Here is a 27,121-nt window from a genome sequence, read left to right on the forward strand (position 1 = left end):
TAATATACCTGATACATAAACCTGTCTCCATCAAGATCCAAATATTACTCCCTGTCCTAAGATCCTCCCTTTATCTGGATCAGAGCAAAACGTTAATGTGGTCTGTTCTGGGTCGAGTCTCATCCTCCATCCAAGTTTACTGGAGCAAGCAACAAACCAACCTACAAACAATCAGCAGCTTTTCCATCTTCCAGTCTGAACTGTTGTAATACTTTGTTCACCTTAAAGCATCAATGTTTATACATAAAATGAGTTTTTCATTATCAGAGCAGTGACTAAACTATGTGTAGCTGAGTTATTGTTGCAGCACTGGTGTGAGTTAGTTGTTAGTTGTGTGAGGAGGAGCTGACCTCCATGTTTTCTTAAATCTGCCTGTTTCTGTGGCCTCTGTGTCGCTTTGTGAGGGATCAGTGTTAATCTCAGGTGACCCAGTGAACCTTAGCCTGTGATGACGCTGAATTCACACACACACGCACACACACTCACACAAAGCTGATAGACCCAGATGTTGAAGTGGGATTTAATGCATTACAACAACTGTTCTTGTGTGTTTGTGTGTTAACACGGTTTCCTGGTGTGTGTGTGTGTGTGTGTGTGTGTGTGTGTGTGTGTGTGTGTGTGTGTGTGTGTGTGTCTGGCTAAAAGCAGCAACAAGTTAAGAAGCTTTCTGATATGTTGAAGCACTTAGAGGGAGTGAACATAACAGAAAGAGGAAGTGATGCGGTGAAAGAGACATTTACACGAAGAGACACAGACGGAGTGAGACACACGGAAGACGGGAGAGGACAGACTAAGACTTGAAGATCCAGAAGAAAGAAAAGAATAAAAGAGGAGGCAGGGAGAGAGACAGAGAGACAGCGAGAGAGAGAGACAGAGAGAGAAAGAGGTTAGTGGTTGGTGGATTAACTCGGGTTAGAGAGGATTAGTGGCTGCTGAGGTTTGGTAGTAAAATCAGTTGTCAGCTCACACTGCTGATTCACACACTGAGACATCAGCTCAGTGGAGCTGAGGAAGAGGAGGACGAAGAGCAGGTGAGTGCGTCTCATTGAGTGTGTGTGTGTGTGTGTGTGTGTGTGTGTGTGTGTGTGTGTGTGTGTGTGTGTGTGTGTGTGTGAGTGTGTGGACTGAGAAAGATTTCCACTTAATGCTAAAGTCTTAAGCAGCTCCTTGTGGCTAAATGCTAACATCAGCATGCTAACATTTACAGTAGCAATGCTAACATTCTGATGTTATATGATGGTATAATATTTACCGTCTTGTCTGTCATCTCTCAGTTTGATAGCATGCTAACAGTAAGTCAGTATCAGTAAACACATCAGTACAGTTGAGACTCATGGGAATGTTGTGCAGATATAAGGAGGTGAAGTCGCTCCACCTCCTGTTGACCACCTGTACAGAAACAATATTTATGTCAGTGATAGCAGAAGATAATCTATTTTTTGATTGGGCCTTGAATTATACACACTTTAAAGAAAGTCACAGTTTGTCATTTTTAGGTGAAATATAAGACTGTAAAAAAACATCATTGAGTCTGCAAGGCAAATCTCACACCACAGAGGGTGGAACAAGCAATATTGATTTATGTAAGTGATGTTTTTACAAATGTTTTCTTTATGTTCAGTTTTTATGGAGACATGGTCTGATTCTGGTCTGCATATGTTTAAGCATAAAACCACTTGGTTAGTTGAGGGGATCATCATGTTTCGTAATAAAACACCTGGTTCTGTCTCTACAAACCCAACTGGAAAATGTCCTGAAGTCTCATTAAAAATATCCACAGGTGGGATGTCCCAGTAGCTCAGCTGAAAAGTAGAGCTTGTGTCCCGTGTATGGAGGCTTTGTCCTCGCTGGTTTCCAGTCTGACCTGCGTCCCTCTGCAGTGCCGCAGCCATAAAACTGTGGTTTCACTGATGAAACACAGACCTGAACTGTGGTCTCTGGCTTGGCTAACTTCTCACTCAGCTCTAACTGTAAATGTTGTGTTGGTATGTCATGACACATATGACACACACATTTGAGCACATTTGGTTACAGCTTACAAACACATATTTGAACAAAGAGAGAGTTGCTGTGGTTCAGTTTCATTCACCGACTGTGTGTCCACCTGAACTCACCTTTAACACATCCACATTCTTCTGCTCGTAGGGTAGGATGACATCACAGGCACCACTGCAGGAGTTTTCAGTTGAGTTGCTGTGTTGCTGTTTTGTTCCTGACAAAACGTTTCCAATAAGCCTGGAGTGAAATATTACTTCAGTCCGCTGCAGCAAACACAAACATCCATGAATATTGTTGCATTTAGTTTCATTTGACAAACCAAATAAAGGGAAATTAATGTGACTTGACAGAAATGTTTGCAGACCAAGACTGAGGAGTAACTAAATAGTAAAGGCTGAACTATAATAAAATGTGTATGAGATCAGATGGCTGAACCTGGTCAGGTTTCATCACAGCATCAAGTATTAGCACCAAGCTTTCAGACACGCTGCTATGTTGGATAACCTTATTTAAATAACTTAACATGATGTTACAGCCAAAGTAAAAAATACATCAGAGTTTGTAGCATTGTGTAACAGGCAGCAGAGGCGTTGCTGTGTGAGGCTGAGTGATGACGTTTGATGACTTTCACAAGTATCATGAAAGCTCCTCCTGGACAGTGGAGAGGAAACAGAAGCTGAGCCGAGAAAAGAAGCTAAAGAGGAGACGTAACCACATTTAGCCCTCGCTCATTAACCCCCTGCTGTCACAGGAAGTACAGAAATAACTCACCAGTCACTCCTCATTCTCGTATCTGACCTGTGACATCGTTTTCTTAAATTACAACTCAAAAGAGTGATTAATACACACAGGGAGGAATTCCTCTGATAGTTCACTGAAGTCAAATCAGTAACACCAAAGTGTATGCAGTAAGTTGATGACCTCGGAATTACCAAGTGAAGTCAACTATTAAATTTGAGTTGTGCAAGCTAAAATGCTTTAATAAGTTAAGATGATTAGTCTACCTTACTCGGTAATTATGAGGTAATCAGTTCCCTTACAGTCATACATTGTAGAAGCACTCCTAAGCCTATCCTCCTGCATTCACAATTTGACTTAAGTTACCTAACATATCATAACCAAAAGTAAAAGTACTCATTATGCACAATGTTCTAGTTGAGAATTATGTATTAAATAACTGGATCACTTTACTGTCGCAGCTGCTAAACATGGAGCTCATTTTAATGACTTTATGCACAGCTGGTAGTTTGTTCTACGATGCATCATGATTCATTCTGTATAGGATCAGTAATCTAAATATGAAAAGTAACTAGTAACTGTTGTTGACAGATAGTAGTAGTAATGGAATAAGACATTTGACATTTTTCCAACATTTGCCTCTGAAACATTGGTCAGTTGAGCAGATGTGTGAAGTAGCAGCAGTCTCACTGATAACTCAGATGTGCAGCTTCTTTTCAGCTTCTACCTGTAGACACACTGAAACAATAAAAATATGTGGATATGTTAAAGTAATAAAAGAAGTAGGACTCAGTTCATGGATTATCTTAAAGCTGCAGTAATCAGTAAGAAATCACATTTTCTGTCCTTCACTTCCATCTGATGTCAGAACAGTTTTGCACATATAACATACAATAGATGTTTCATTCAAATAGATAAAAAGCAAGTTAACATTTCCCCGTCTGTCCATTTGATTTAGCAGAAAAGATTTCTTTGATCAAACTTTGACCTGCTGGACTAACTGCTGATGTGAACACTGTCAGTTTCAAACATCGTATCAGAACTTCTGCTTTTACCTTGAGGAGAAATGTTTTTGTAGAGCAGTGTCCCATGTACGGAGGCTCTGTCCTCGCTGTGATAGCTCCGGGCTCGAGTCCCAGTCTGGGGCCCTTTGCTGCGTGGGGAGAGAGTTCCAGAGGGTGGGGGCAGCTAGAGAAGTCTCTGTCTTGTCTCATTTTGTGCCTCTGAAGCTTCCACACTCACTGAAATCTGGTTTATTTATCTTCAAATCCTTTTTTCATCTCATAGTGTGGACGACCACCATGAGACAAGCTGCTATGGAGGATGGTGAGAAACACACACACACACACACACACACACACACACAGTGTGTATACCTGACCCTCACTGACTTCCTTCGCTGTTTATTGTTTTATTTAGATGAAGCCTGAACCTTGAACTGAGTTTAAATCCAGACTTGTCTTAATTTGATTTTAATCTGATGTAAAACCTAATTCAGATGGTATTAGTGTCTCCGTGGGTCAGAGCACCTCATGTTAATCCTGTCTGATCCAAACATGTCTGCCTTCTGCTCAGGACAAACCTCAGCCTCCGACAGCTGCTGTCATATCACACATTCTTCAAACTAGATTCAATCTTCTGCACGCTGGAGTCTGTAACACATCAAGTGGAGTCGCATCAGATTGTCATGTGTGAAAGCAGAGCTCATCTAAAATGCTGCATGACCCAAGAACCAGTCACAAAACCCTGCTCACATTTTATGAGACAGCTTTTTGAGATTAAAACAAGCTTGTCAAATCTTAATCCTTTACTGCCCAGTTGAGAAGTTATAAAAGTCAAGGTCAATTAGAAGTGATTCTATCTGTAGTGGCTTGATGATGCTGGGTCCAACGTGGTGTCTGGACGACCACGAGGGGTCGAGAGAACTTCTTGATTTAATGGGTGGAAATAAAAAAGCTTTTTTTTAAATATATACATTTTTTCTGAGCATTTCATTCATTTCTGTGAAGAAAACTAATTTTCATTTAAAATGAACATTTTAGAAGTAAACCTAAAAGTGTGTGTGTGTTTGTGTGTGTGTTTTTGTGTGTGTGCAGGTGTAAGTGCGATGCTGTCAAGTGTGGTGGAGGACGTTGGTCAGGCTGTCCACAGAAACGTTCACGGTGCTCAGCTGCTGCATGAACTCCTGAGTGCTCCGTGGCTTCACGCTCTGCTAAAGGTACACAACTGACTCAGCACACACTGAAACATTCACCATATAAATGTGAAGCAATTATGTTATTTCCTGTTTTCTTTCCAGATTTATGAGTGCCTGATGCAGTTCCAGAGGTTGACACCAAGTCCCATTCTGCCTTATGCCTCAGGACTCTCACATGAGGTATCAACCAAGAGGCCCAAATGAGCGACCTAGCCTTAGCAACCCACATGAAGGCCAGTTGGGTCAACAACTCTGAAACTCAGAGCTTACATTTGTCATTAACAACTCTACAAAGACACTCCCACACTCTGTAAAGAAAATCCCACATTATGTAAGGACTCCTCAACACTCTGGAAGGATATTCCTTTACATTCTAAGGACACTCTCATACTATATAAGGACACTCCCATACTGTAAAGACACTCCCACACTCTGTAAGGTCACAGTAACACACTGTAAGGTTACTCCCACATTATGTAAGGACACTCCCACACTCTGTAAAGTGTAGGTAGGTACTCTATACGGACATTCCTGCACTCCTTGAGGATACTCCCACAACTACTTTCTGTAAGCCTGCAGCTCCTCCAGTTAGTTAGAACTGAAGAAGCCTTGGATGATACATGAAACATCTTTATCAAACTGAAACAAGTTCAGTTGACTATGCTACAGAACTTAGAAAAAAGGCCTAATTACTGTCATTATTACAGTAAGTCTGAAGTCGTCTGAACACTGGGATGAAAAGCTTCTGTCAGTTCAGTTACACAGCAGAGGGTCTGAGAGTGACCAGAGGAAATAGTCACTGACACTGACACTGACACATACTCCAGTGATGTTACAAACACTGATGAACATTTGTGCCTAAGTCATCGTGTTACAAAAATCTGTGTCAGTCCGTCCAGACGCCAACACTGAAAATAGTTTCTGAATATCTTCAGTCTGAAGGAGATTAACTCAAGATCCCGTCTCAGGGACGTGAAACACCTTTAACATGTGTCCAAAAGCCAGAACACTTCCTTTAACAGATACAGGACCTGTGTGCGTGGGGACAGAGCCTTAGTCTGATGCCTTCTGATGTCAATGTCTGTCTGTCTGTCTGTCTCTCTGTCTGTCCATCAGATTATCAGTACAGTACAGAAGATCCACCATCCCTCAGCTGAAGCTCGAGAGCTCTACAGCCTCCTTAACTCTCCTCACGTCCAGGTGAGCAAACTCAAGCACCTATACCTGTCTTTTTCTGTCACCTGTACCTGTCTCTCTCTCTGTCACCTGTACCTGTCTCTCTCTCTGTCACCTGTACCTGTCTCTCTCTCTGTCACCTGTACATGTCTCTCTCTCTGTCACCAGTCTCTCTCAGTGTACTAACAGCTGTACCTGTCTCTCTCTCTCTCTCTCTGTCACTTGTACCTGTCTGTCAGGCCCTCCTCTCATCCCACGACAGTGTGGCCCAGTTAGACTATGGACCTGTTTTACCTCCTCTGCCTGATGAGATGCCTGATGATGAGGAGGCCATGAGGATTGTTTGTCTGGTGAAGAACAACCAGCCACTGGTGAGACAAAGTGGCACTGTTCTCAAGGAGAATCTGTTTAGTTATTGGTCATTGTATTCATTTGTCTGAAGCCCACAGTTGTGATGAAGATGTGAGAAAATATCTTCCTTTTTTAAGCTGTGAAGGTTTCAGCTTGTGATTTTTTGTCCCAGAAGAGCAGAGAGGTGTTCGAGGGGTTTGTAGGAGACGGAGCAGGACGGGTTCCTATTCGATGGAGCAGCCTGCGTCGCCTCACATTGGAGCGCCTCGTCCCAGCGAGGAGGGCGCGGTCGGGGGAGGAGCTCAGGGTGATCGACAGTGAAACCAGACATTTGCCCCTCGACAGAGGAGAGTCACGTCCCTTTCTCCCCCATTATGAATCAACAGGAAGTTCACATTTGTGCCCACAAACCACAGATCTTTCAAAGACAGGGCTCAACCAGTCAGCTCCCTCTGTCTTTAGTCCCATCCCCTACAATGGTAAAAGGAGGAAGACATGAAGACAGTCACTCCACTACATCACCAATCATATGTCGCCGTTTCCATTCATCACTCTTTGTCCAATAAGTCATCAAGACATCCAAAAGTTCCAGCTGGGGAGAGGAGCGATTCAGTGTCACTCAACACATTATACAGCTTGTGAAGACGTGCTCTGATTGTCTTTCAGGAAAAAAACAAAGTCCAAGGTCAACTGGAGTTTACCTAAGTAACCGTGAACCGTGTTTCTGGTGTTCTTCCTGCACTGAGAGCACTGACAAAGCTTCCACCTCCACGTGAGGAGGTTAATGAAACTCTTCTCTTCATGTTGTAGTTTGATTCAAAGCACAACGTTTTACATGTGGCGTCGTGTTCAGGAAAATGTTATAGCTGACTAAACTGTCCAAATATGATCCCTCCAGATTGAATTAACAGCACGGCGCACCTGTGGAGCAGCGCTCTTTATGAACCCATGGCATCAAATTTAGGTCATGGAAAATGCAGTGTGACTGTGCTTCTTGTACTGAGCACTTGAGATCATCTCAACCTTCTTAAACACAAAAGAACCCAGAACATGTGATGCTGTAAAGGAGCATGCTCCAGGCCTGATATAATGTGTTTCTAGCAATGCCTCTGTGTGATTTGCTGCTTAGACTACATGTGAACACTGGCAGGACACATTTAATGTAGAAAGGCAGGAACCTACTCATAACTTCACAGAAGCTTCTATTCTGCATTAAACATATTATCATCTCTTCCATTCTCAAACCTTTTAGTACACTTCCAGTAACATGGTAAAAACATGAACACATCTATTGACTACTGACAATTTATAACCCAACCCAAAGCATCGGTCTGTCACAACTTGGGAATCAGACTCTGCAACTGACTGTGTTTCTCCAGAATTAGAGTTAGTTTATTTTTTATAACATGGATCCTGTTGGTCAGGGCTGTCAGAGTTTGATTCATTAGGTGACTTCAGAGATAACTGGTTGTAACAGTTTTAACCATCAGTGTGAGGCTGTGAGGACATCAGCGAACTGATATCCTGCAAAGGCCTGAAAGTTAAACACATCATGACAAAAATACTTTCTGCTCCGAGATGCTTGAAAGATAAACTATATTGCCAAAGGTATTCTCTCACCTGCTTTGACTCGCATATGAACTCAAGTGACATCCCACTCTTAATCCATTGGGTTTAATATGACGTTGGTCCCTTTGCAGCTATAACAGCTTCAACTGTTCTGGGAAGGCTTTCCACAAGGTTTGGGAGTGTTTATGGTAATTTTTGACCATTCCTCCAGAATCATATTTTGAGGTCACACACTGATGTTGGATGGGAAGGCCTGGCTCTCAGTCTCCGCTCTGATTCATCCCAAAGGTGTTCTATCAGGTTGAGTTCAGGACTGTGTGCCCACCAGTCAAGTTCATCTACACCAAACTCTCATCTCATCTCTCATCCATGTGTTTATGGAGCTGCTTTGTGCACTGGTGCACAGTCATGTTGGAACAGGAAGGACCATCCCCAAACTGTTCCCACAGAGCTGTGAGCTGGAACTGTCCAGCATCTCTTGGTGTGTTGAAGCATTCAGAGTTCCTTTCACTGGAACTAAGAGACCAAGCCCAGCTCCTGAAGAACAACCCCACACCATAATCCCCCTCCACCAAACTTTACACTTGGCACAATGCGGTCAGACAAGTACCATTCTCCTGGCAACCGCCAAACCCAGACTCGTCCATCAGGCCAGATGGAGAAGTGCGATTCGTCACTCCGGAGAACGTCTCCACAGCTCTCAAGTCCAGTGGCAGGTTTTACACCACTGCATCTGACGCTTTGCATTGCACTTGCAGATTTATGGCTTGGATGCAGCTGCTCGGCCATGGAAACCCATTCCATGAAGCTCTCTACACACTGAGCTAATCTGAAGGCCACATGAAGTTTGGAGGTCTGTAGCGATTGACCATACAGAAAGTTGGTGACATCTGAGCACTTTGTGTCTCAGCATCTGCTGACCCGCTCCGTCATTTTATGCCACTTCATAGCTGAGTTGCTGTCGTTCCCAGTCGCTTCCACTTTGTTATAATATCACTGACAGTTGACTGCAGAATATTTAGTGAGGCCATTTCATGACTGGACTTGTTGCACAGGTGGCATCCCATCACAGTGCCACGCTGGAACTCACTGAGCTCCTGAGGGCAACCCATTCTTTCACAGATGTTTGTAGAAACAGTCTGCATGCCCAGGTGCTTCTTTTATACATCTGTGGCCATGGCAGTGATTGGAACACCTGATTCCAATTGTTTGGATGGGTGAGTGAATACTTTTGGCAATATAGTGTACATCATGTCTGTCCTGTCACCGTCCATTTCTGCATTAGTTCTTCTTTGATCAGAAAGTTCATCCACTGAGTGTTTTTCATCATCACCAAATCCAAAAAACGTGTTGCTTCATCGTATTTTTCATCATTTAATCTTTTATGTTTCTGGCTGCACTAATTTGAATCTTTGTCTTTGCTTCCTCCTCTCTACATTGAGGTTCATTTTCAGACAAACACATCTGGGGGCGCAGTACCTCTTCTGGTGGGGGCAGTGATGACTATGCCTACCCTCCTCCTCCAGTCCCAGCATACGGTCTCAGCCTCCCTAACTCCCCTGTCTTCTACAGAAAGGGAGCAACAGGGGGACACTCAAGGAACATCCCCACACCTGGCAGGACCTCCTCTGGTGCTGGGAGGACTTCTCTCAGAGCCCACACAGCTCCTTCTAGTCCTGCTGCTCATCCCTCCACACGACGGCAGGGTGTTAGCACTCTTCCTACCACTGGGAGGCAACACTGGGGTCAACCTGGATCTCAGAACAAACACCAAGATGCACTGTTAAGTCATCCCTTGAGAATCCACTTCACTACTGCTCCTCACCGCAATGAATGTCAGAACCAGAACCAACCAATCCTCTGTCATCGTCCTGATCTAACCAAACAACACAGTGTGGAGGAGCTTAGGTCCACCATTCAGGCTGTGGCGAGCAGCATTGGGCATGACACTCAGGACGTTTGCCATCTGGGCCAGAAGGCAATGGCAGCAACAGAGATGATCACAGACTGTGTGCAGGAGAACGCCCAGGCGCTCAACCTGCTGGCCCAGGTGGTCGACAAGCTCCAGGGGCTTATCGTGGCCAGCAAACACCCTGTTTCATCTCCTCCACACAGGCCCAAACAACACACTCCTCCCCCACCTCCTCCACGGGTCTCCTCAATCTGTCCAAAGATGGTCCGAAAACCTCCCACACCCTGTCCTCACCACCTGTTGTCCTCCTCTTCGTCTTCCTGTTCCTCCTACTCTTCATCCTCATCTGTCAACTCCTGTGCAGACGGCTTCACCACATCAGATCCAATGAACAGAAGATCTAAAAGGACAGTGATGAGCCTTAGTAGTGCCCACAGTGCAGGTGGTGGTGGGAGTAACGGGCAGGTGAGGCTCAATAATGGATCAGTTTCGAGAGCACCTGTGGAGGACCAGCAGGACTGTAACAGCACTGGATGTTTGACAACCAAGAGGAAGAAGAAGAAGAAGAAGAAGTAGGCTCAAGACCAAATGTCTCCTCTCCTGATGAGCTTGGGCTCATAAAATAGACTCAGCCACCTACAACAGCACAACTACATCTGCAACTACAGCTGCAGCTACAACTATAGTTACAACTACAACTACAGCTGCAACTACATCTGTAACTGCAACTACAACTGCAACTACAGCTACAGCTATAGCTACAACTACAGCTACAACTACAATTATAGTTACAACTACAGCTGCAACTACATATACAACTGCAACTACAGCTACAACTACAGTTATAGTTACAACTACAGCTGCAACTACATCTATAACTGCAACTACAACTACAGCTGCAACTACATCTACAACTACAACTACAGCTACAAGTACAGCTACAGCTACATTACAATTAATACTACAGGTGCAACTACAACTACATCTACAACTACAGCTGCAACTATAAGTACAGCTACAACTATAGCTACAACTACAATTATAGTTACAAATACAACTACAGCTACAACTACAACTACAGCTGCAACTATATCTACAGCTACAACTTCAGTTACAACTACAACTACAGCTCCAACTACATCTACAGCTAAAACTACACCTACAACTCAGCTAAAACTACACCTACAACTCAGCTACAACTACAGGTGCAACTACAGCTACAACTACAACTACATCTACAGCTACAACTACACCTACAACTCAGCTGCAACTACAGGTGCAACTACAGCTACAACTACAGTTACAGCTACAACTGCAGTACAACAATAGCTTGGACAACAGCTACAACTACAGCTATAGCTACAAGCTCAACTACTCTTACTTCATCAGTTGCAGACCTCAGACTGAAATCTCTGATCATAGAGCTTCATCAGAATCTGTATCCAAGCTATTAGTTGAATGAACAAAGTTGTATTTTTCATCAGAACCAGACTCTGGACCATCACACACAGGAGGAGAAGGTACAGAGACATTACATTTTCTCAACCAACATCTGACTGTTCTTCAACCGTCACTACCATCATCACCCTCTCCATCATCACCATCAATGCCACCGTCACCACCATCATCACCAGAACAGAGTGGAGTCGTGACTTCGCTGAGCGGGCTTTGTTTGCTCTCAGCGATAGTGGTACTACCTGGCCAGCTGATGTACATGAGCGAAGCGCTCTCTCTAGGGCGTGTGATCTGACTGGTGTTTGGAGGTAGACAGGTGCAGCTCCGTTGACGGCCTTGAAGGCCAGGCCAGTCTTGAATCGGATGTGGGCTGCAACAGGAAGCCAGTGGAGGTAACGGAGGAGGCGGGTCACTTGGGAGAATTTGGGAAGATTGTAACAAGACAGAGGCTGGGAATCCAGCCAAGAGGGAGATCACCAGCGCTTGGACCAGGAGTTGCATTGTGTCCCTTGTGAGGAAAGACTGGATCCTGTGGAATTTGTAGAGGGCAAATCTGCAGGATCAGTCCACAGCAGTGATGTTGGAGGTGCAGGATAGTCCGTCGTTGAGGATTACGTCAGTGATACTGTGACATCTGCAACAGTAACTGACAGGTCCATAAGAGGGCAGTCTTTTCCCAGGATGAAGAATTTTATGTTCAGTTTTATGAAGGTTGAGTGTGATGTGATGTGCATCTGTCCAAACAGAGATGTCGCGTTGCAACATGGGTGTCGGAGGATGAGGGGAACAGAGAGGAGCAGTTTGGTGTTGTCAGCATAACAGAGGTCAGAGAATCCATGTGATGTGACCGCAGAGCCGAGTGATCTAGTGTATAGTGAAAACAGAACTAGTCCTACTACTGAGCCTTGAGGGACACCAGTTTCCAGGAAGCAGGGTTTGGATAAGGAGTCATTCCTTGTGACCTGAAAGATGCGATTTGTCAGGTATGATGTGAACCAGGTTAGAGCAAAGTCAACAATGCCAAGTTCAGCAGAGTGGAGAGGAGGGTTCGACTGTATTAAACGCAGCATGTAGGTTGAGGTGAATGAGTGTTGTGGAATTTTGGCTTGTCTTTCAGGAGAGATGAAGAAGATTCATAGACACTGATGACTTATGTTGAAACAGTTTATATAACAAGATCTTTGATCTTTAACATCTGTACAAGATACGTATGACCTCCTAGCATATGAGGACAGAATGAAGGGAAAGGAAGAATCATATTTTTCTACCACAACGAGGACTGATGCGGGACAAGGCTCTGGCGGCACCGAGGGACTCAGTCACTGTGAGGACAGCCATCTCAGGAGTGGGTAGTCCTGAAACCTGACTGATTTGGGTCAAGGAGGTTGTTTTGTGAAAGACAGTTGGTTATAGATGGCATGCTCTAGGGTTTCAGAGAGGAATGAAAGACAAGATACCATCACCACCTTCACCACCAGCATCATCTTCATCATCTGTCTTTTATCTTTTTCTCCTGTGACCTCAGCTAATGTTCGCAAGTATATGTGTTAATGTGTCTGTCAGAGGTGTCACTCACTCTGGCGACGCTGTATATGGACACTGACACTTTTTGAAATCGCAGATTTTCTCCCATGACTTATTAAGGTATAATTTGTGAAAAAAGTTCTGAAATAAATTGTAAAAAAATAAACTGTGAACTAACAAATCAGAAATTGTTGCCCTCCATCAGCACTTTAAGTTAAAACTGTCTGCTGCAGATCTGCTGAGAAGTTGTCACCAAATTGTAACCCAGGCCCTGATGTCTACAGGACACCATGAACTAAAGATAGAGTACAACATGAGCTGGAAGACTGTTATTAGATAATAAATAATGTCTGTCTGTCTGTCTGCCTGCCTGCCTGCCTGCCTGCCTGCCTGCCTGTCGGTCAGGGGGCAACGATCAGGAGAGACGAGGAGACAGGAGAGATCTACATCGCCAGAGTGATTCATGGAGGACTTGCTGACCGCAGTGGTGAGACAAGACTGTATTAACTGTGTGTGTGTGTGTGTGTGTGTGTGTGTGTGTGTGTGTGTGTTTACAGTCCTCTCAAACTATTGGAACAGAGAGGCAAGTTTTTTTGTTTTTGGTTTGACATCAATATAGCAATATGAGCTTAACAAAACTTAGAAGAAAGCATCTTTTGTTTGAATCCACACAATTTTCAAATGAGCAAAATTCTTGGAACATGTGACTGAAAGGTGTTTTTTGCTGTGCAGGTGTTCCCTGTCACATTGATTATTCAATCAATAAAAAGTGCTGAATATCTACTGCCAGTTTCAACTCAGGATTTGTCTTTGCAGACTGCATTTATAGTTTAAAAGGTATAGCCAACAATTGGCTGAGGCTGAGAGAAGATGGAGAATCAGTCGGAGCCAAAACAAAACAGACATTGGCCATAGCCAGTACAACCATCTGGACTGTCCTAATAAAGAAAGAAACCAGTGGTGTTCTCAGCAACAGACAACGAACTGGTAGACAAAGAAAAACCCCAGCAGTTGATGATCAAACATTGTGAGATCTGTAAAGAAAAACCCTAAAACAACTGTCAGTGACATCACCAAAAAGAGGGTATGGGGGAACCACAATTCAGTGTGACAGGAGACTTCAGGAACAAAAGAACAGAGGCCACACCAGATGATGGAAATCACTCATTAGCAATAAGAACAAAAGGGCCACATTGGAATTTGCCAAAAAGTACAGACACAAGGCTCAGAAGTTCTGGGACAAAGTTTCATGGTCCAGTGAGACGAAGATGAATTTTACCAAAGTGATGGAAAGTGTAACGTGATGAGACAGGAAGCATCTGCTCAGGATGCCAAACACACAAGCTGATCTGTGACACAAAGTGGAGGTGATGTCATGGCTCGGCTGCATGGCTTCTTCTCGAACAGGCTCATTGATCTTCATTGATGATGTCACACATGATGCTGCAGCTAAATAAACTCAGAAGTCTACAGAACCTTTCTGTCTGCCAATGTAAAGAGCGATGGAACCAAACTGACCACAAGCTCCTTCATCATGCAGCAAGACAACGACCCAGAACACAAAACAACCAAGGAGTCCATCAGAGGAGAGAAGATGGTCTGAGACTGAAGAGAATCTCCAGACTTATTAACATGTTGAGCTTTTACCTGCTGAAGGAAACTGAAGGGAGAAACCCAGAAACCAACACCAACAGAGAATCTGAGATGAAGTCTGGAGAAGCACCACACAACAAGAATGCAAAGGTTTGGTGATGTCAGCACATCGCAAGCAAATATGTATGGTGAAGTCAGCTGTGAATCAGCTAACTAGTTAGCTCCGCTTCAGTCCACTATGTAATGGTGTTTGAAGCGAGTTTAATGTTAATAATATTATGATGGAGCTTGGTTGTCACAGTAAAAAGTCTGGAAACATGCAGACTGGAGACAGAGACGATGAAAACAGTGTCCAAGAGTTTGGAGACTGAGTTGCAGACAAACACAGCTTTCGCTAGCTGTTAGCCATTAGCTACATGGTGGTAAATGTAACAACACATACAAACAAACTAACATTATACAGACACACTAACCATTCTGAAACATCCTGCTGCAGCCACAGAGTCTGTACTTCTTCAGCAGCCTCTCCTTCTGGGTCCCATTCTGGGTCAAAAAGGTTCGGTTGAATGAAAAATTCTCTGCAGCCACAGCGATACATATATACATCCACCGTAAACATTAGCACATGCTACTGCTAACCCAAGGGGCTTCCCCTCCCTGAGAGTGATGTAGCAGGCAGGGCTCTCCAAGTGGGCACTGACAGACGGAGCTCATTTAAAGGTGCAGGCACAGAAACAGACTGCTCTGAATAGAGCTCTGTAAAGCGACTTTTAGACAGCTGAAATTCAGGACCGCGGATGGATTTGGGGCAATGCATATCGAATACAGAGCTGTTGGACCTCTGACAGCTGTGTGAAATTGATGAAAAACAGTATAATATGGGACCTTTAAGAATTATACACTCTAATCTATTTTCAGTCTATCTGTTCCTGAACTTTTGTTAAGCTAAAAGTTTGGTGTTCCGTTATGTATGCGGTTAATACCTGGAAATTAAGCTGACAAACTGATCTTTCGTCTCATATTCATCTTTAGATGTCAAACCCAAATGTTTTGAGAGTTCAGCAAAAACAAAAGAACTGACCTCGCTGTTCCAGTAGTTTTGGAGGGGACTGTATGTAATGATGCACTCAGCTGCTCCTCAGATGGCCCCGTTTCCTGAACTGGGAAGTAGTTCTTCTGACATTGGTGTTGATGTATGTCACATCACAACTGACAACTGTTTCCAGTATTTGAGTGACAAGCAGGAGTGAAGAAAACAACACGACAACTTCACAGCAAACTAACCCTAAAGTTTCTTACCATCAACCCAATGCTCACTCTCGTCCACCATGTTTCAGTGTCACATGACATCAACTCAACAATTTGTGTACGTGTGTGTGTGTGTGTGTGTGTGTGTGTGTGTGTGTGTGTGTGTGTGTGTGTGTGTGTGTGTGTGTCAGGCCTCCTTCATCCCGGTGATCTGCTGGTGGAGGTGAATGGAAACCCTGTGGTGGGTTTGGAGCCCGAACAGGTCATCCAGATCCTGGTGGGTCCCATCATTGATAAATAATAGAAATCAATCATCAATCAATAGAAGTGTGTTTGATTAGGTTGATGGCCACAAATGATGAAATTAAATGATAGAATCATAAATGTGTCCCTCAGTGTTGAAGTGTTTGCTGCTGCTGTTGGTTCTGTTCACTCTGGTGTGTCTCTTCCATCAGGTGAAGTCTCGGGGGACGATCCTGTTTAAAGTCATTCCTAACCCAGCTCAGAGCAGCAGCAGCCTCAAGTCGGTAAGAAACATCCAGCAGACACTTCAGAAATGATTCAACAACTCAGTCTCATCAAGTCACTGTGAATGTGAATACAACACCCTGACAGGCTGAAAATATCTGTGACTCAAACATCAATCATCATCAATCTAAAGACGAGTCTGGAAAAGACACAAACAAGTCTGTCTACCATCAAATCCAACAATCAGACTTGGTCAGTTAATGACTGTCTGTGGTTTTGGACCTGAGCGTCCTCACAGCAGAGAGAGCTTCCTCCTACAGCTGCACAAACACTCTCTGCATCTGATTGGACAAACATGGCGGCTCATTTAAAAAAAAAAAACAAAAAAAAAAACTCTGTCTTATTGTTACAACCCTGGCTCTCAGGTTGAAACAAAGGAGAGGAGACACACAGAGCTCTGAGACGATTTCAGTATTTATTTAACTAAACAACCCGAAAAGAACATAATGTGGGTGTGTGTTGTATCAAATGTAGTGTGTGGGTGTGTGGGTGTGCATTTCTATATGTATTTAAGGCAGCAAACACCAAACCACAGCAGGTTGTAGGCCATAGCAGCAGTCAGCTGCTCAGCCACCAGAGAGAGAGAGAGCAGACTGACTGAGGCAGCCTTTTATCAGTGAGGCCCCACCCTAAGGTGTGGTCTGCTTAGGACGGCCCACTGCTTCCTGGTTCTCCTGGAAGGCACTGAGAAGACAAACAGATGCTCAACAGGGCCGTCACATCCCCCCCCATAAAAAGAGGAGCCAAAGGGTATCCGAGAAACTAAAGTGAGTCCTGTCCTGTAAAACACAGAAGACACAACATAGTAATACAGCAATACAAGTACACTCCAAACTGCTCCCTCGATCCCCTCCAACTCAGCAACTTTGGTACCTAAGAAGCAAATGGTGGGGAGAGAGGCTCAGCTGAAAGAATAAATGGACACTGTCTACTTAAGTCAGAGAACGTGACAGGGCATCAGCAACAATATTCTCTGACCCTTTGATATGACGAATATCAAGGTTAAAGGGCAGTAAAAACAAGCACCACCTCATCAGACGCTGATTTGGATTTTGTGATGAGTGCAGGAACGTTAGCGGGTTATGATCAGTATAAACTACTACAGTTCTACCTCCACCAACATATACTTCAAAATGTTGCAGGGCCCAAATGAGGGCCAGGGCCTCTTTTTCAACAATGGAGTAATTCAACTGATAAGAATTGAATTTTCTGGAGAAAAAACAGAATCGGGATCTCTCGCATTATGAAAACAGTTCATCAGAAAGGCATGCTGCTGCAGCTTCATTCTTCATTATAACTTGACTTAATGTTTTTATCTACCAGTTCCATTTCTAGTATAGTATAATACAGTCATGCATTGTTTAACAGCAGTTAATGAAGAATTCAAATCATAATGAATGAACTTTGTTTATGTAACAGATGTTTCACAGACATAAAGTGGAAAACACACAGTTCAATCACAGAATGAAGAACAGGTGAAAATAGAAAATGAAAATAAAACCTTTCAGAGTAAGAAACAAGAAGGTACACTTTTGAATGAATGAATGAATGAATGAGTTTTTAAAACCTTCTGACAGGAGGACACTGAGCAGCTCCCGTCCTGCACCGACACTCTCCCTGCTCTGTCTGTCAGGTGTACATGAGGGCGATGGTGGACTACTGCCCCCTGCAGGACTCATCCATTCCGTGTCCTGATGCAGGGATGGCGTTCAGCAGAGGAGACTTGCTGGAGGTGGTGGACCAGTCCGACGGACAGTGGTGGCAGGCCAAGAAGCTGCCGTGTACGGTTTCCTGCGCTGGTCTGATTCCCTCTTCCAGCATGCTGAAGAGGTGATGGTCACTCATCTGAACACCTGGTAGTCAAATTTTATTCACTGGACACATTTTTGATTGATTGATTTATTTTTGGATTCTAAGACAAAAAGCATAATCCAAAGCATAACATGTTAAAGTGATAACACTTTTTCCAACATGGTCCTCGGTGTCAACACACAACACACAAAGACACAGAAACAAAAACACTGACATACTATCAGACACAATCCAAATATAAATACATTACTAAAAGTTATTAGAAAATAAAATACATCTCTAGTAAAAACATAAAAAAGGCAAGCATAGACATGACTCATCATACATCCGTCATTTTGTTCCATTAAAAGGCCTCAACCTGATTTCTAAAAGACTGTCAACAATTAAAAGTTTGGTGTCAGGTGGAAACTGTTTCTTAATAAGATACCAGTGTAAAACAAAAGGTACATGAGGCAGCATTTTCATCTCTGGGTACTTTACAGGAAGGATTGCTGGCCCTTGTATTATGATTGTGTTGAGTGTGAACCATTTTCATACTGGTGCATAAATAATTGGGAGCATGGCCATTTACACCATTATACATATGATTTAACTTAAGCTGCTCCACTGTAAGGTACAGTACTGGCATCAATCCAGATTCAATTAAAAGCACGAGAGAACATTTAGTGACTTCTCATATTCAGTGGTTACAACATTAAATGATCTGGATCACTTCATGTTTCCTCCTGAATCTACAGGCTGTGGCCAACAGACTGCTACTAACTCTTATTGTAATTCATGTCTCCAAATTCTATTCTGAGTTAATCAATGAATCATTTACACTATGACACATCAAAGGAAAAGATGATGCCCTCAAATGCTGTGTTGTGTCTGACTGTCTGAACTTTATTTTACTGTTTTACATCACAAATAACATCAGAAAATATAAACATATATATTATATTTGATATATTATCAGAGGAGTTCAGTTGTTTTCCATTGAGACCGAAGTAATTAATCTTTTAATCAAAGTAGTTATCAAAGAAAGAAATGCCAGTTATTTCTTTGTCGATTGATTAATGAGGTAATCGTTTCATGTAGAGTAATGAGCGACCTGAATCAGCTGATTTCTGCTGTTTTAATGCTTTAGTTTGTTTCTATGTGCAGTTTCAATGTTGAATCTTCTTCTGTCTCTGCAGTAAACAGAGGGAGCAGTGGTGGTGTCAGCCGCTACAGGTTCATACCTGCATCAGACCCTGTGAGCTCATCAATATTATCAGTGACACTAATGTTTACTAATGTGCAGGGACGTCCATCCCGTCTCCGCCTGCAGGGGGCAGTCTAATGTTTTAACATTTGTTTGTTCTGTCTGTCCTCAGTGACGCTGCCTGATGAGGGTTAGTGTGTTCAGACATGTTGCAAGTCTTTAATTACATAGTTAACTATGTGTTTTGCTGACCACAGCTTCAGTTATTCAGAGGAGTCTTGTTTGTCTGTTTCAGAGGACGATGGAACGCTTGCTGATGACAAACACACAGTCACAGGTAAAGAGTCCCACACAGTGAGGAACATTAATATGAACGATCAACCATCAGATCAGTGAAGTGACTTCTGTCTCTCACTCTGATGTTCAGATTGATCTCTGCTGATCGATCGTTGATTTGTTGTGCTGTCGTCACTCTGTCAGTCTGTGATTAGCAGCAGTAGTTTGTTTTTATTCACTTGAACACACTGAAGACTTCACAGATTGAGAAAGAAATCATTGATGAAGAAGGATCTGTGTTGACAGAGTAGGGCTTTACAGCAGCACAGCATTGTGAATCCAAACCTCTGCTGCTAAACACCAAATACAAAGGATGAAAAGAAAAGTACACGAATTGGAGACGCTCTGCTTTTCCCAGGTCACCTACACACAACTGCTCGCAGATGCAGGTGCAAAGCTTTTATTAGGCAGACCCACAATGGGTATCAGACACCTGGCCTGACAGTCAATCAACTCAAACAATCAATCAACATGAACATAAAGTTTACCCATCATAAACACAATACAACAAATAAACATTTAATAATTGGGAGCACTAACTCAATAATCTGTGACCACAGAGCGTCTATGAAATCAGCTGATCCTCCTCAGCAGTTTAATAACAGAAGAAGTACTTAGATACTTTCTGTCAGTAACAAATACACCATTCCAGTTAACGTCAGCTGGTTCTCACACACAGCATCTGTGTTCAGTGTTTCCTCTCATCTTTTTTCAGCCCTTTATTGAAATATTGATTATGTTATCACTTATTAGATTACAGTTTTTTTGGATCGCATAAACACTAAAATCAAAAGTCGTACACAATTATAAAAACCTTACACTCAAGGAGCAAAACTCCAGACCAGATTAGCACAACTATAAGCACAATGTCAGCTTCACACTTTTTGCAAATGACTGCACACAGTAATTTGCAAAACACTAAACACACTTGTATACATTAGACACAGATGCACTCATTATCTAATTGGTTAAACACAACACTCAGGTGCACCAACACATGATTGCTTAATTGTAGACACACCAATCAGGTTCAAGCACTACAAAAAGGCAGCAGGTGAGTTCACCTGTCTTCTACCACAATGGCATGAGTAAGACGAGGAAGAGTCAGAATGAGAGGAGGAATTCAAAGAGAAGGAGAAGGAGAAGGAGGTTAAGGCAGAGGCCATGCCAGACGTCAAGGCGGAGGTGAAGGTAGAGGAAGAGGAAGAGGAAGAGGAAGACTGGAAGCAGGAATACATGCCCTAAGATGGAGAGGACCAAATTTATCAAATGAAATTCGGGCAGCATTATTTGACCATGTGGTGAACCACAGACTGATGCTGAGGGAGGCTGGACTGAGAGTTCAGCCAAATCTTAGCAGATATATAGTGGCATCTGTGATCAGGACATTTCGACAAGAAAACAGGTAAAAAAAAATCTTTCTACAAAAGTTATCAACTGTATGTACCATATCAGCACTGTTCATACTGGTTCCTTTGACATCCTATGTATTTCTCTCCACATAGGATTCAGGTTTGAGAGCGACAAGGAGGGAGGGGGCCTTTTTTCACACAAGAACAAGAAAGAGCAATTATAAACATGGTTCTGGCCAATAATGCAATAACTCTCAGAGAAATTCACAGCGGTTCTTCCCTCATTGTCCTGCTAATGAAGATATCGCCTGTGATATTGACGAAATTCTCTGGCCTGATCCAGCTCGGCGAAGAGATAATCCCTAATATTTTCCCTGCTGGATTTTCTTTTCTTTTTTTGGCAATTTTTAAGTCATATGAAACATGTGTGTTTTCATATGGTAACAAAATATCATTTTTATAAAGTAGTGTATAGTTTTTACAAGCGTGTTTCATTTTGCAAAGGATGTGAGGTATTCTGCTAATTGTGTGTATGGTTGTGCTAAATAGTTTTTGAAAAACCGGGCCCTCTATTCGAAATCGTGCTTAAGCAATTAGAAAAAAACTGAAAAACATGTGACTCTGGCTTTGAGGAGAAAAGTCTAACAGCTCAGTGGGCTTTCTGTCTTTGTGGAATACAAAAGAGGAAGATCGTTTCAGTCAGTCTACACAGAGTGCGGAGGGTTCATTAAATGTGGACGACTGATCTGCTGTGTTACCTTCTGTATGTTGTCAAGTCTGTTTAAAGAAAAGTTTTTTAATTGGGGCCCGAGCAGGTCGAGACCTGCGAGGTCACTATTGTTTTTCAAATTACCCCTTTTTTTTTGTCCCAAATGATCACATTTTTCATTGTCTGAACGTCCCCCAAAACTCAACAAACTTAGAATACACGTCACACCTGCCAAAAAATTTCACAATCTATTGTTGTCTTCAATTTCCACCACTAGGTGGCCCTATAATCAAGGAAAGTGCGCTTTGGCTTATAACTCACAGGTGGCGTGCTCCATTTTGATGCTTCGCCATAAAACAATCAACTCATTTTAACTTCCACATACAATTTGCCATCTACTCAAAATTGCTCAAACATGTAGATGGTCTTGCCCTGAATACATCTACGTGGCACAACCTGACAGCAGCATGCCCCGACACGCGTGGACTGTGAGGGCCCGTTCATTGCTGCTTGCAGCTTTAATTATCTTATTTAAATTCTGAACAAGGTCTGAATGTGTGCTTCTTTCAGATGAGGCCGACGCTGACATCACTGATGGGATCTACCTTGGTAACACCCAGTTACTTACTGTACTTAGTTACAGCAGGTGTTACTGTAATTGTTACTAGAGATGGTAACTGAACTTAGTTACTGTGGTTGTCTGTAGTCTGTACTCAAAGTGATGATGATGGAGCAGAAGACGTCCTCAGTGAAGAACCGTTGATGAATAAATGAAATGATGAACTTAACACATAGAATAAAGATTTATAGAATAAACTGTTGACGCTGTTAATTAACATGTTGATAGTTTCATTTATGTTCATTGTGAAACCTTGTTATAGTCTAACAGATACCGACAGTCAGACGTTAATGACTTTATTTATTAACTTTAAGTACCAAAGTTTCTCTTCCTTCTGGATATTAAAGAGCCAGTAGATTCATAAATGAGTCGTCTTCTCTTCAGCTGGTTTCCGTCAGAGTTTCCGGCTGTGGAGGAGGACGTCCTACAGGAGAAGACGTCAGTCCTGCACCTCCTGCTCGCCCAACAGCAGCGCTCTGTCCACTCCCTATGAGGAGGTGTGTCTGTACCAGCGCCTCCCGCAGGAGAACCACCGCCTCATTGTCCTCGTCGGTGAGACACCAACAGTTACTCTATGGACGGACGATCAGTTCTTTAATTATTGTGTGTTTGGCTGGTTGTCCCTCAGTTTACATATGTGAATGATCAGTATGTCCCTGTTCTGTCTCAGTGTGTCTGTTTGTCCTCTCTGTCGTCCAGTCTGACAGAGCCTCATGTCTTTTTCTGTGTCTGTCCAGGTGCTTCAGGTGTCGGCGTGAATGAACTAAGGAAGAGACTCATCAAACTGAACCCTTCCACCTTCCAGGGACCCGTACCTCGTATGTCTCCTCCACTGATTTAACACATTTGTTTTAAATAGGATGAAATCTACCATGTCGGACTCTTCTGAGAGTCATCTGTGAATAATTGTTCTGTTCTGATTGGCTGTTGCCCTGTTCCTCCAGACACCACTCGTCCAATCAGACCAGGTGAGCAGACAGGAAGAGAGTACCACTTTGTGACCAAGGAGCTGTTTGAGTACATGGTGTGTAACCACAGGTGAGAGCATCGCCACCTTTGTTAACATGTTAGTGTTTTTAAATGTATTTTGTTGTTTTTGTTGTTTTATAGTCTGATATTTATCTGCTGATGTGTGTTCAGGTTTGTGGAGTACGGGGAGTATAGGGGTCACCTGTACGGGACGAGCACTGATGCCGTAGACGAGGTGGTAAAACGAGGACGGATGTGCATCATCGACGTAGAACCACGAGTGAGTTTCATTAACAGTTAACCAGTCATACTGGACCTATAGATTCTGATGCAGGCTCATCTGCTGGTCACACTGCGAAGCTCCCTCAGAGGAAATTGTGATTTATAAATAAAACTGACTTGGAAAATGCAAACACCATAATATCAGCATTGTGATATATGACTGAAATTGAAGATTGTTATAAAATGGATAAATCTGTAGATCATTTAATCAACTAACTGATTAACTGTTCAGTCTGTAAAACATCAGAAAATAGAGAAAAGTTTGCCTCCATCGACAAATCGACACTCTGATAACTGTTCCATCTTTATTTAGTTTCTGATCATGTTTGATTCTGGAGGTAAGTTTTTACGAGTGTGTCCCAGTTTTGTTTGTATGAACACGATTGAGATGCAAATCTGATGTCAAGAGACTTTAAACTACTTCACAACACAGTTGACAGGATTTAGAACGAATGATCAGAACGAAGGTCCCTCTCATCATATTCAAAAACATGTTTCCATACGACGTTGAGTCAAGGACGCTTGCTGAAAGATATGACTTCCTGAACAGCTGCTTCATCAAACAAACAGGAGCGTTTGTTTGGGACTGTTTTCAGCAGCGGATGAACACAGATCTGTTGGTTCTATCATCAGAGCATCCTGATGCTGCGCACGGGGAAACTGAAGCCCTATGTGATCTTCATCAAACCCCCGAGTCCTGAGAGACTGAGACAGACGAGGAGAGACGCCCGGATCATCACCAGCTACAGCGTGAAAAGAGCCTTCACAGTAAGAAGTAGTCCAGACAACAGAACGACTGTAGTTACTCACTGTTTTATTAGCAGGTACATTTGTCTTTATCGACATCATTTCAGTTTCTACATGTTACGTCTTCCTTTCTTCTGAGTCTTTGTGCTGCTGCCACAACCTAATGTCTCCCTGGGATCAATAAAGGATCATCTTATCTGATAAATGTGTAAAGTGACTCACAGGGTGTCTGTGCTCCTGCAGGAGGAGGACCTGCTGGAGGTGGAGGACTTGTCCCGACTCATCGAGGCAAAGTACAAACAGTTCTTTGACAGCGTGCTGGTGAATGACGACCTGCAGGACACCTGCATCCAACTGTGCTCCATCATACAGGACGCCCAAGACGAACCACAGTGGATCCCTGTGAGCTGGAGCCAGAACCAGGAGTGACAGGGAGGAGGAGGAGGAGGAGGAGGAGGAGGAGGAGGAGGGACCACTGGCTGGTGTAAGGTGTCGTTGTCCAGCTGTGTGTCAGACAGAACCAGGAGTAAAGACAAACATAATGTCTGGACCCAACAGAACCTCAACACAGAGGCGCCACAACAAGAGACTGAATACTGGACATGGATTTTGAACATGTGTGTGTTTTACAGGAACATTTGTTCTGGTGCTGACATCAGACCCGGTCTGGTTCTGTGTATAGTCACTGTTAGGACACACTGGGTGTGATTGTATGAATGAGCTGTGTTGTATTCAGAGGTCCACTCACTGATGTTCCAGGTCCTGTAGAGCTGCTCAGTGTCATCTCACTGTTTAAATAAAGTTAGAATCTACAAACCATCGGTCCACTTTGACCCGATTTCTTCACTGTGTTGCTGTCTGGACGTGACTCACTGACAGACACCAACACCGATGTGTCATACCCGATTTACAGTTTTTTTTCCAATTACTAAAAGTCAATTTTGCAAACTAGGCTGGTTTTATCAAAATACTTAAAGGGGTATTCCGATGTAAATTTAATCCATGTTCTAACACACCGTGACACTGAGTACGACCCCCCCCCGAGAGATAAAGTTTGTGGACCGCTAGCTTACATAGTTTTTAGCATCCTCAGAAATGACCGTACGGCAACAATACACTGCAGTAAATGGATCCAAGTATTAATATAAGTATAAATCGTTGCCGGATTCGTCGGAAAAGATAAACAAAACTCACCACCTGAGAAGCCTCCTACTGAGTGCAGTAGAGTCCCGCAGTAATTATATTCACTGAGCTGCTGAACTCTACTGCACTCGGTAATCGACTCACAGGGCTTCCCCACAACGAGCCTGCAGCTGGAGAGGTGAGTTTTGTTGATCTTTTCCAACAAATCCGGCAACGATATCAAATGTTTGATGCGTTGAAATATGTGCTGGGACCCTGTTTCTATGTTGCTGAAGTTTGGTGCTGTTCTGAGCATTATTTGTGGCTTTTTGGTGGCGATTTATACTTGGACCCATTTATTGCAGCGTATCGTTGTTGTTGTGCGGTTGTTTCTGAGGATGCTAAAATTACGTAAGCTCGCGGTCCGCAAACTTTATCTCTGGGGGGGGTCATACTCGGTGTCACTGTGTGTTAGAACATGGATTAATGGATTCAATTTACACCGTAATATCCCTTAAACACAGTTCACAAAACCACAGCAGAAGACCTCATACATCCTGCAAAATGAAGCGCTGCAACCAAAACTACATAAAGCATTATCAAAATCAAACCATTGCACCAAATGGCACACATTTCATTCATATTACCAGACTTTTGTCTAAGCAGCTACACTGTTGTTGGGCATAATGAAAAGCACTCTCCTCTTCATTATGCTTTGCCATAATGCTAATATAGTTCAAATTGTAGAGAATTCTTCAGATAGTTCACATGCACAGAAATATTTGCAGATACACACACATGCTGCTGAAACATATATTTATTTATTTATTTTTTCACCAAACAAGTCAGTGCAACATATGCACAGCAGATATATTTACATTGGAGTGAACAAAAATATGCTCACAAAACAGTAAACTGAAAAAGAAAATTGCAGAAAAAATGTGCAGAAAAAATATGGAAAAAAAAAGAAGCAAGAAAAATAACTAGGCAGCATCTCACTGGACAGTCAAAATGTCACTCTGATGACAAAATGATACCCACTTGCATCATATGAACACACTTTCAGATCAGCAGCAACACACTAGTCTACTTTATATAAAACACTGCAGTCTTTTGTTTTCACTGTTTTGATTCAGTTCCACAGAAGCCACATTTTCACAACAACCAAAAAATGAAATACTCAATTCAAAATCATTGAATTACAGTTATGTATTTTACAATACAGTAAATTCAGTTAAAGCAAAAATAAAACAATAAAACAATGCACTACTGTAAACAGTAAAACACAATTGTGCACGATTGGGCTTATGGATCCTGCCGTCTGTCTGTCTGGCCACAGGATCTCATCAACATCACAAGCAATGTCTTCTCTCACTAAGCATCAGGGAGAATATCCTCCATCACTGGACTGACCTTACCTCAGTGTCCCTGCAGGCCTGTTCCACTGCCTGCAGAAGAGGCATACAGGCATGTGGTGGCGGTCATATACACGCCATCTCCAAGTGGAAAAAAAAATGACTCTATAGGATTTAGAGATGGGGAGTAAGGGAGCAAGTACACAACTTCAATACTTGATCATAGTTGGTGAACCAGTTCTGGACCAGAGCAGCACGATGGAAACTAAAATTATCCTGGACTACAACAAACTTCGGCTGCTCTGGTCTATCCTGTACAGCAAAGTTCTCAAAATGGCTGAAC

General features: G+C 42.9%; 1 protein-coding gene across 1 annotated transcript; it reads left to right on the forward strand.

Annotated features, from left to right (window-relative positions):
• The first annotated feature begins 745 nt into the window (after positions 1-745).
• On the forward strand, positions 746-25,122 carry LOC119026316 (MAGUK p55 subfamily member 4). The gene is made up of 20 exons (XM_037110594.1): positions 746-1,031; positions 4,024-4,062; positions 4,833-4,954; positions 5,036-5,113; positions 6,050-6,133; positions 6,349-6,480; positions 13,326-13,407; positions 15,953-16,038; positions 16,217-16,288; positions 17,923-18,119; positions 19,280-19,338; positions 19,460-19,477; positions 19,583-19,624; positions 22,255-22,293; positions 22,688-22,855; positions 23,041-23,121; positions 23,248-23,341; positions 23,444-23,552; positions 24,188-24,322; positions 24,545-25,122. The coding sequence occupies exons 2-20, from the start codon at positions 4,038-4,040 to the stop codon at positions 24,728-24,730; spliced, it is 1,809 nt and encodes a 602-aa protein (XP_036966489.1). The 5' UTR covers positions 746-1,031; positions 4,024-4,037; the 3' UTR covers positions 24,731-25,122.
• The last annotated feature ends 1,999 nt before the right edge of the window (positions 25,123-27,121 follow it).

This window comes from Acanthopagrus latus, chromosome 9 (assembly GCF_904848185.1).
Source record: "Acanthopagrus latus isolate v.2019 chromosome 9, fAcaLat1.1, whole genome shotgun sequence".
Taxonomy (NCBI): Eukaryota; Metazoa; Chordata; class Actinopteri; order Spariformes; family Sparidae; genus Acanthopagrus; species Acanthopagrus latus.

What these genes read in the sequence shown, in the direction of transcription:
- LOC119026316 (XM_037110594.1), top strand. Translation starts at nt 4,038, where the DNA reads ATGAGACAAGCTGCTATGGAGGATG. An exon ending in AACAGGTCATCCAGATCCTG is followed by an intron (nt 16,039 to 16,216) that starts GTGGGTCCCATC and finishes CTCTTCCATCAG; the next exon opens with GTGAAGTCTCGGGGGACGAT. An exon ending in CTTCCAGGGACCCGTACCTC is followed by an intron (nt 23,122 to 23,247) that starts GTATGTCTCCTC and finishes CTGTTCCTCCAG; the next exon opens with ACACCACTCGTCCAATCAGA.